This window comes from Neolamprologus multifasciatus, chromosome 14, assembly GCF_963576455.1.
Source record: "Neolamprologus multifasciatus chromosome 14, fNeoMul1.2, whole genome shotgun sequence".
NCBI classification, from domain to species: domain Eukaryota; kingdom Metazoa; phylum Chordata; class Actinopteri; order Cichliformes; family Cichlidae; genus Neolamprologus; species Neolamprologus multifasciatus.
In genome coordinates, this window is record NC_140452.1 from 3259001 (window position 1) to 3268703 (window position 9703).

Sequence of the window (9703 nt, forward strand, 5' to 3'; positions counted from 1 at the left end):
TTTCGAGTGAGGTTAATTATATTGCCTAATTGGCCTCAGGGCTAAAACACACACACACACACACACACACACACACACATATGCAGGAGTAAGGGATTGTGGTAAAATAAGGGTGAATAGTAAAAAGCAGCTATTTATCCCCGCTCCCTCGGGTCTCCTGGGACGCATGCTGATGGGAACAATGATCGGTTTAACTCCATCCACTGACCTGCACACATCATACACACAACCTCACACACTCTTCATGTGTGGCTCTTCTGGCCCAAGACACATACACCCACACGCACTCATTTTGGGAGTTTTTTGCACGTCAATCTGCACGTTGACCACGTCAGTTGTTCCAGACAGCTATCAGTACTCTTTCTGTTCATGTTTGTAACTCAACAGCTGAGAAAATGAACATACAAAGCAAAAAACACTCCTGGTGGGTTTTCCCTCTTATAAGATTTGTAATTCTTACACAGATTTCAGAAATGGCACAAAGTAACAGTGGCAGGTTAACTGCCAACATGTTCTTATCACAGAGTTTAAATAGTGCCCTTCTGTTAGAAGCTGCTGCTGTCACAGAAACTTTGAAAAAGGTGTCCTTGGCGTCACTGCCGCGAGTCGATATTAAGCCCTGGTTGTGTTCGATACTGCGGTCACTGCTTGCACAAACTATAATGCAAACTCAGCATAAAGATTTAGACTCAAGCTTGAGGTAAGTTTGACTCGCTTTAGTAGTTTCCTGATTGATGGAAGAATTGCAAGGCCATTAAATTATCATGAACCTTCTTGTTTTACCAAACAGCAGCATTTAACACCCTGAGAATAAGAATCCAGCCATGTTGGCTTTTAACATGTGCCACAGGTGAAAGCACAGGCTGGGATTTTAATAAGTAAACCTTTGTGGCGGTCTCTTCATTTCTTGGTTTGGTGACGTTTTGGCTTTGACTCCAGCGATGAGATGTGACAACATTCTTGTTGTCACATCTTCTGTAGGAGTTGTAACTTTAGCTCTGCCAGACATAATATTTCAGGGTGAATTTTAGTTTTGTTGTGTAAAATGAAAGTTTTACATTAGCGCTGATTTTGAGTGCAGGATAGAGATCCCAGACTAGCTTTCATATACTAAAAACACGAGTAAACACAGTTTGTTTTGCACCCCCACCCAAAGTTTCGCCTCTCCTCTCCATCACTTTGTTTTCAAAGATTTCCCTTTCTTCTTCTTACTTGTCTCGCGTTCCCACCCTTCCCCTTGCTTTCTAACCCTCCTTCTTTGTTATTTTCTTTCTCTCTTTATTTCTTCTTTTTCTCTTGGACCCTTCCCCCAGTTTTCCCACCTCGGTGCTCCATCGGGAGCACCACAAAGCCTGGTGCTGCCGTAGCAACCACCGCGCCACCGCCTCTGCCCCGGCAACAGGCCGTCGTCAGGGCTGCTGACCCTTGACCCCATCACAGCTGCTTACCCATCGCATATCCCTGGCTCTCTGCTCGCTCCCGTGACCAGGGGGTCACACACTATATCACTTTCACCAAAAAAACAGGACAAGACAAGAGAGGAGAGGAAAGGAGAGACGAGGAGATAAGGACGAGAGAGGAGAGAAGAGAGGAGGTAAGGTGACCAGAAGAAAAACACTCATGTCAGTTACAAATCTGTAAAGTTTCATGACTGCTGTCTTGCAGCGTTGTGATGCTATCATGTTGATATATCTGTCCACATACAGACAGGCAGACACAGACACATCTTCTAAAGTACTCTGAACCTCTTTAGATGCTCCTGCTATAGCAAACAACAGCAGGCCCGTGTTTGCCATTAAGACATTCACCAAAGAACAAAAGCACAAGGGGAAACCAAATGTATCTATTCTGTTGAAGGTTGTAACAAAAAACAAAGATTAGAGAAGACAGAGTGAAGAGAAGACATAAGGCACAGCGGAAGGAAATGAAAAGAGGAGGGGGAAATGAAAAACAGTGAAGTGCTACTCGTGTGTAAATCGACTTTGGGTTTCTTGGCGGTAGACAATAATAAGTTATATTATTGTTATTGCAAAGAGGACTGTAAGAAAAGAATAGGCATGATGAAAGGAAAGAGAATTAGAGATAGTTAGGGAAAGAAAAGGATAAAAACTGACGATGAGCAGAAATAAAAGTAGAGAAGAAACCAACAGGAGAGGGGCGATGAAATGAGAACAAGAAAAAAGGAAAGCAGGAGCTGAAAGACTAGCACAAAGACATTTATGGATCTATTGAGCATTATGTGAAAGTTCAATTTATAAAACATTATAGAAAACAGTTTAATCCTCTAAACTTTCGCCTCTTTTTGTATTTTAACTCTACTGGTTTTACAAAGTGCTTACATCTCTCATTCATATTCATGAGCATGGCATGCAAATGGTGACAGATTAGGCAGATCAGCACCTTTATGGTACTGAGTTTGTGTCTGTCAGTATTTGTCTGTGCAGAGAGTAATGAACCCACGGTGGTGTGTAGTCCTCCAAAAAACCCAGCGCAGCATGGATGATGTTGATTGGTTGAAAAGTGGGCTGGAACAGGAAAAATTCCCCCAGCTGGAAGAAAAATGAGAGAGCTGCCCTGCACAGGTTCAGCCGGGCACATGTAATAACATCGTGTGTTTCCAGGAGTGAGCATGTGTCTGAAGCAGACTCCATTCCCCTGTGTGCCACATGGGGAAAGAAAACTGGTCACACCTCACACATTTTAGGCCCTTTTTTCCTTTTTGGCAAAAGTGCACCCTCTGCCATCACATACATGTCACAAAGGCAACATGTTCTCACTCCCAAAGCGTAACATTTTACGCTAGGTGACAAATCGTCAACATATTACGTTTTGACGACCGTTTACGTTTTGACATATTGACGACCTCAGAAAAATGAGGAAATCTGAGAACCGTATGGACTCAATCTACACATGTTCGCTCTTTTTCTTCAAATCTCTTAGAAACACGCTATTTAACATCATTAAAGTCCTGGTTAAGCTCAGGAAAAAGGTTATGGTTAGGGCTAGGGATAAGGTTAGGTTTAGGGCTGGAATACAGGGCTGGAACGTCTAGTACCGCGGGAGCGTCATTGCACTGGATTTCGCCCATAACCTGCCGCGTACCCTAAGAACGCTGAAGGTCTCCTTTTGCGTTCACCAGGAACGCCGCGGGACGTGACAAAACGTCGGCATGTTACGCCTCGGGAGTGAGATGAAATGACTCCTGACAGTCAGGAGTTTGGAGGAGAATTAGAGGACAACCCACTGTATCATGTGAGTCATGGCCAACCCATATATATTTAATATCTAAGCTAAGAAGCATTGTGGTTGTTCTCTGATAACAAATTAGTTTGAACTGTTGTCTTGGACAGTATAAAGATGTTGTGGTTAGCACTGTTGCCTCACAGGAAAAAGGTCTGTTGCCTTTCTGTGTGGAGTCTGCATGTTCTCACCAAGTCTGTGTGGTTTCTCTCCGGGTGCTCTGGCTTCCTCCCACAGTCCAAGACATGCATGGGATGAGGTTAATTGGTAATTCTGTTCAGGGTTTACCCTCCCTCTTGCCCTCTGACAGCTGGGATAGGCACAGGCACCCCCACAACTCTGAATTGGATAAGTGGAAGAAGATGGATGGATGGACTACATTAGCAAAGACTCCTTAACAGAAAGGAACCCTGTAAAGCATCTCTGTGCCTGTGAGGACAGCTGCCATGTTGCTTTTGGCTGCTTTTGGTTGGTTTCAGTAGAACTTCATGTTTGTTTGACAAGCACAGAGCTGCAGCTGGTACAGGAGTCACTGTCACTTTGATTCAAAGTGAGTGCAGAGCAGAGGCACAGTTTCATGCAGCTCACCACCGCAACACAGCACAGTGGAAACAGCAAAGAAACCAGCTGAACGTTGAGGCTTAAAAGTGGGTAAAAATTTGCTACAGGACTGTGTAGATGTATTTATGTCTGTGTGTGTGTGTGTGCATGTTTAGACATCTTTGTGAGGACAGAAAATTGGAATGCTACTATACTTGTGGGGACCAACAGTCACTTGTGGGGACAAAAGTTTGAAGGCATTCACACTCAAAATGTGGTTTTAGTGTCAGGGTTACTGTTAGGTTAAGGTTAGGTTTAGGCTCAGGGTTAGGATTAGGCATTCATTTTTGATGGTTAGAGAAAGCGGCGAGGGAAAGCCTTATGTCAATTAGATGTCCTCACTAAGATACGAAAACAAGTATGTGTGTGTGTGTGTGTGTACCTTGGTTTTAGGTGCTGTCCTCAGTGTAACCTGAACTGGGCTTTATTAATAAATAATGCATCTGAACCAGTCAGCTCATCAGTCAGCTTTTGAGGCAGGCAGTTCTGGCTTATTCTGCCATTCGCCCTCCAAAGGGACAGAAACAGACGCAGCATCAGAGATTATCTGTCTGTTTTCAGACTCGGGATTCAGTTTCCGGTGTTTCTGTTTTTGTTGCGTCAACTGGGCCGACCTCGTTGATCATGAATCCTGAATAGTAAGTGTTGTTTCTTTCTCTGCGCAGTGCATTACCGAGATGAAATGATCAGCTTGTAATAAAACGACACCTGGTCTTTAACGCTGGCTGCTGACGTGGAAAGTTAGGAGAAAATTTAAGCATGCGTAACATGCCCGACCCTTGTTTTTAACCTTTGTTTTGTAACTAGAGATGAGTCGTATCAGACGTATGTCAGTCTAAAGAGACATACAAGCCAGTTTTATGTGTCTAATTTGAGTTATTAGTAAATTGTAAGTTTTGATGAATTAATGTTTTTGGTCCGTTCATAGATTTGCTGCATGTTTCTATCAATTTGTAGAAAAAAAGCAAAAAGAGTAGATAATTGGAGGCATTCAGTTGTAGGTAATCTGCAATGGCTCACTAGGCCTCTGTGGCAGATGGGTATTGTTTAGTGGTGCTCAACAGAACAAAGACAAATTGTAACTTCTCGCAGACAAGAGTGCTACAGAAGAAACCATACACAGAAAGACATTTGATCCCAGGTTCGAGTTTGCGTCTGTGACTTATGTGTCCATAAACTATGTAATGCAGCAGCTAACCACTTTGGTTTAATGCTACTCATTCAGAAAAACAACACAATAATTTGCATCCATCTAGTATTACCAGGCAGCTGCTTTACTGCCAGCTTTGAGAAACAGCAGATGGTTTTGTTGTAATAATATCAACAACCTGGTTCCAGGAGGGCACGGTTTAAGCTGTAGCTCCAAATTCTTACGTGAAAATAAAACTGAATGGAAAACTGTGTAGTGTGGATGGTTTTATTCACGGTCTATCAGAAAGCTTGCTTCTTATTCATTAATTTGTATCTTTAATGGGTAAAAGTCATTTAAAAAAAGGAGTTTCTTGGTGACGACCACGTTGTTACCTGTGATTACACAAAATGACATCACTGGTGAAACATTGTTTCAGTATCTAAAACTAGTGACTGTGATAAACCATCCCTGATGAGCTAACATCTGTCCAAGGTTCACTCTTTCATTTGATTTGTGGTTCAAGCACTTCAAGCACCCTTTTTGCCCTTTTTTGTGTCTTGTTAATTTTTTCACCTGTAAGTTTTTCCACGGTTACTTTGGTGCTTGCACTGAGTGAAAAACTGCAAGTCTTACAAGCAAACAGCACGACTGATTTTGCAACCTTCACGCCGTGCACTCGATATTTAGTTCATATGAAAGCAAAAAACCAAAATCTTCCAAATTTAGAGCATAAAACATTCAAAATATCAGATCAACCCAGATTTTTGTTATAGGTGTAATAAAATCTGATTGCAAGTGTGCCATCCTCTGTTCATGTCAGCATTCAGAGCTGTATTTGATGTGTGTTATTTGCTAGCTGGCTTTCAACATTTAAATTATGCAGCTTTTTATGGCATGACATCATTTACATCCTCTGCAGTGGTTCATTCCGTTATAGGACATTTATTTAATTTATTGCTTTAGTGACGCTAGTTTAATGCATGTCTTCCTTTCTTCCCAGTGATTACTTGTTCAAGCTTCTTCTCATCGGTGACTCTGGAGTTGGAAAGTCATGCCTGCTGCTGCGCTTTGCGGTAAGACTGTGCACACGTGTGCACACAAAGACACGCTCACTTTCCCTTTTTAACACTTAACTGCTTGCTGCAGGATGACACCTACACCGAAAGCTACATCTCTACCATAGGGGTCGACTTCAAGATCAGGACCATTGACATGGATGGGAAGACTGTCAAGCTGCAGATTGTAAGGAAACGGCGAAGCGGTTTTGTGAGGAAACAACATTAAGTTGTTTTTCAAAGCATGAAAGTCTTTAAAAAACGGTGTAATGTTAGCCTCAGTGCTATTTTACGTGTGCGCGTATTCTCCTTCAGTGGGACACGGCAGGTCAAGAGAGGTTTCGAACCATCACCTCCAGCTACTACAGAGGCGCTCACGGCATCATCATTGTGTATGATGTCACTGAGCAGGTCAGTGTGTATGTCTTCATCATCAGCTAAAAAGAAAAGCATTTGAACATGAACTCCAGACCTCCTGCTGCTTCGCTTTCTCTCTCTCTCCTCAGGAATCCTTTAACAATGTGAAGCAGTGGCTGGATGAAATAGATCGTTACGCCTGTGAGAACGTCTCCAGGCTGCTGGTGGGAAATAAGTCTGACCTCGTTAGTAAGAAAGTGGTGGATGCTGCCACTGCTCAGGTAACAGGCTACGTGCAGCGAAGAGGCTTAACTTCAAATACTTATTAATAACTTCACACCTGTGGTTTTACTAAACATCATAAAACTAAGTGGAAGCTTAAAATGGGAAATAACATGAGCACACTGGTATTTTGACATCATCACATACTGGGATCTCTATCAGAAGGTTTTAGCATCAGACGAAGTGTCTGGCTTTGTGCTTAGACACACGTACTGTGGCAGCACTGGAGGCTGGAAGCAAGTAGTCGAGTTAGGAAGATCGACAATCATGCCTAATGTTTCAGTAACACTAAAACCGGATGACGACCTCACTGCGACTAGTAAGAATGGGTGGTTGTCCTGTGACTGTGTGGAGATTTTTCACATTCAGCGAATGATTGCAAACAGTTGCTGCGACCAGATGTTTGGCACTCAACCTGCAATCACTCTCAAGCAGACTGCTGAAGGTTAGCAAAAAATTCCCACCTCATTTATAAATGCAAACAGGTTACTGACACGCTGAAGTCCCTCTGACTGAGTCTGCACCAATATGCACAATTCATCTGGGAGAACTCAGCTGGTTTCAAAGTGGGTATTTTCTGGGTATACTTCTATCTAAAAGTGGGACTGTCTAGCACCTAAGTCATTTGGAGTTAGATTGCGGTGCCGCAGTAACTGTCATACAATCTGTGGAGGAATTCTTGAGACTCCTTTCTTAATCTTGGTGTCGCAGTAGCGGTAGAGCAGCTCATCTGCTAATCAGAAGATTGGCCCCAAAGATATTTGGCATGCTCCAGTTTTCATGCCAAATATCTACGGGCAAGGTATTACCTCTGATGGAGTCTCTCCGATGCATCCAATGGAGCATAAATGTGTGTGGCTGTTAGCTAGAAAGCGTTAACTTTGGAAAAAATGCTTGTATGAATGAGGCAAGTTGTATAAAGTGTGCACAGTTAGAGTAGGAAAGTTCTTTATAAGAAGCAGTCCATTTATCAGATCTATGAGGTTCAGACTCAACTTTCAGTTTAAGTAGGTAATTTGTTAATCTGTCCATGTACAGCAACAGATTAGTGATTTTCACTAATTTATCACATGTAATCACCATATTATTACAAACATATTGCATATATTTGCCACCTTAACCCAGTTCAATTACAAACTGATACAGACTGGCCCTCTCTTACTGACTCTACGGACTCTAAAGAGTCGATTTGAGGGGAGCAACTGACTGTGAGTCAGTCAGAGGGACTTCAGCGTGTTAGTAACCTGTTCCAAATCTAGACTTGGACTAAGAAGCAACCGTTTGAAAGGATAGGAGATTGCAAGCTCATATATTTAAAAGTAGAATTGCAGGCAGAGCCTTCAGCGTTCAGGCCCATCTTCTGTGTAACCAGCTCCCAGTTTGGATTTGGGAAACAGAAATCTTCTCTACTTTCAGGATTAAGTTGAAAACTTTCCTTTTTCATCAAGTAGTTAGGGCTGGATCAGGTGACCCTGAATCCTCCCTTAGTTACACTTAATAGGCCGGAGGTTTCCCATGATGCACTCGGTGTTTCTTCTTCACTGTGTTTACACATCACTCTGCATTTAATCATTAGTTATTATTAATCTCTGGCTTTGTCTTTTGTCCTGTCTTCATCCCCACACCCTCAGGTGTGCCAGAGGTTGCTTCTTGTTAAAAGGAAGTTTGTCCTTCATCCCTACGGTCTTTACCTTACAATAAAAAGCACCTTGAGGAGACTGCTGTTGTGATTAGTAGTCAGGTCATTGACAGGGGCTTCTTCGGACCAGTGGGCATCTTGCACATACACAAGGAGCTTTGACAAACAGTGTTCTCAGTGCCAAATCTGGCCGGGCGTTCATCGACTTTGTAGCTTTCATGTCTAAATTCCTTTGAAAAGTACCAGATGTAAACTTGTGAACTAACTGCAATATTTAAATGTTGACTCATCAATAATTCAAAAGTCTGATTAGGGTTCTTTTTCAGGATGACTACTCAGTTCACTCTTAATCCAGGAGTACAAATGACATGTAATACTTTACTCTGGGATAGAATTTTAGAATTACAGTTGTTGCATTAAACGCTTTTAAACGGTGGTGTTTACACACTTGCTGCTTTTAATAAGACTCGACCCCGTCCACAGGACCTGGCTTCGTCCCTGAAGATCCCGTTCTTGGAGACTAGCGCGAAGAGCTCTGATAACGTGGAGAGGGCGTTCCTTACCATGGCCTCTGAGATCCACAAACGTCTGGCCAGTGAAGGAGGGGGCATGGAGGGCGAGTCAGCAGAGGCCAGGACCGCCAAGATCAACAGCGCCCCCCTGTGGCTGGGAGGGGAAAAACAGACGCAGGAGGCCAATAACTGCTGCTGAGGTGGAGACATAAGCACAAATATTTATTACTTGATGAGACAGATGTGTCATTTGAAAAAGACCCAGCGGTCTGGTTTAAGGACTCATTAACTGTGTGTTACAGGCACACGTACTGGCATATTTTTGACATTTATGACTTTGGAAGAAAAACACATTTTTGACTTGACTATGATATATTTTTGAGCTTGGTACTTTTGAATGAGATAGAGGTTGACTTTTTTTCCTTTTACAATTATGTTCATTTATTTTAAACTACGGAGCCCCGCAGGGGACATGGGAGAAAAAAAATTAAGACGGACTTTTGCGAGATCTCGCAAAACAAACTCGGGATCTCAAGTTTTAGCCAAATTCTTCCCGTTAGCTTCGAGCTAACCGGCCGGGAGGAACACCGCTTTCCCAGCACATCGTGCCTCGACCTCCTGGTCGGCTTCGAGCCAGCGTCCGAAGAATGCGGCTAAAACGTTTGCGAGATCCCAAGTTTGTTTTGCGAGATCCCGAGTTTGTTTTGCGAGATCCTGAGTTAGTTTTGCGAGATCTCGCAAAAGTGCGTCTTAATTTTTTTTTCTCCCATGTCCCCTGCGGGGCTCCGTATTAAACAACGAGAAATGGAAGTAAAACTAAATAAAAAGAAAACTATAGCACATTATAATAAACTAGGACCAAACATGCAGAACTCAGAGCACTCAG

At 42.8% G+C, this 9703-nt stretch overlaps 1 protein-coding gene across 2 annotated transcripts; it reads left to right on the top strand.

Annotated features, from left to right (window-relative positions):
* Window positions 1–3241: 3241 nt before the first annotated feature.
* LOC146503261 (ras-related protein ORAB-1-like) lies at window positions 3242–9337 on the top strand. 2 transcript variants are annotated; one of them, XM_085130859.1, is made up of 6 exons: window positions 3242–4478; window positions 5973–6045; window positions 6119–6214; window positions 6343–6438; window positions 6534–6665; window positions 8789–9337. In XM_085130859.1, the coding sequence occupies exons 1-6, from the start codon at window positions 4465–4467 to the stop codon at window positions 9014–9016; spliced, it is 639 nt and encodes a 212-aa protein (XP_084986985.1). In that variant the 5' UTR covers window positions 3242–4464; the 3' UTR covers window positions 9017–9337. The 2 variants fall into 2 exon arrangements, with proteins under 2 accessions (XP_084986985.1, XP_084986984.1); XM_085130858.1 differs by having other exon boundaries at window positions 3242–6045.
* The last annotated feature ends 366 nt before the right edge of the window (window positions 9338–9703 follow it).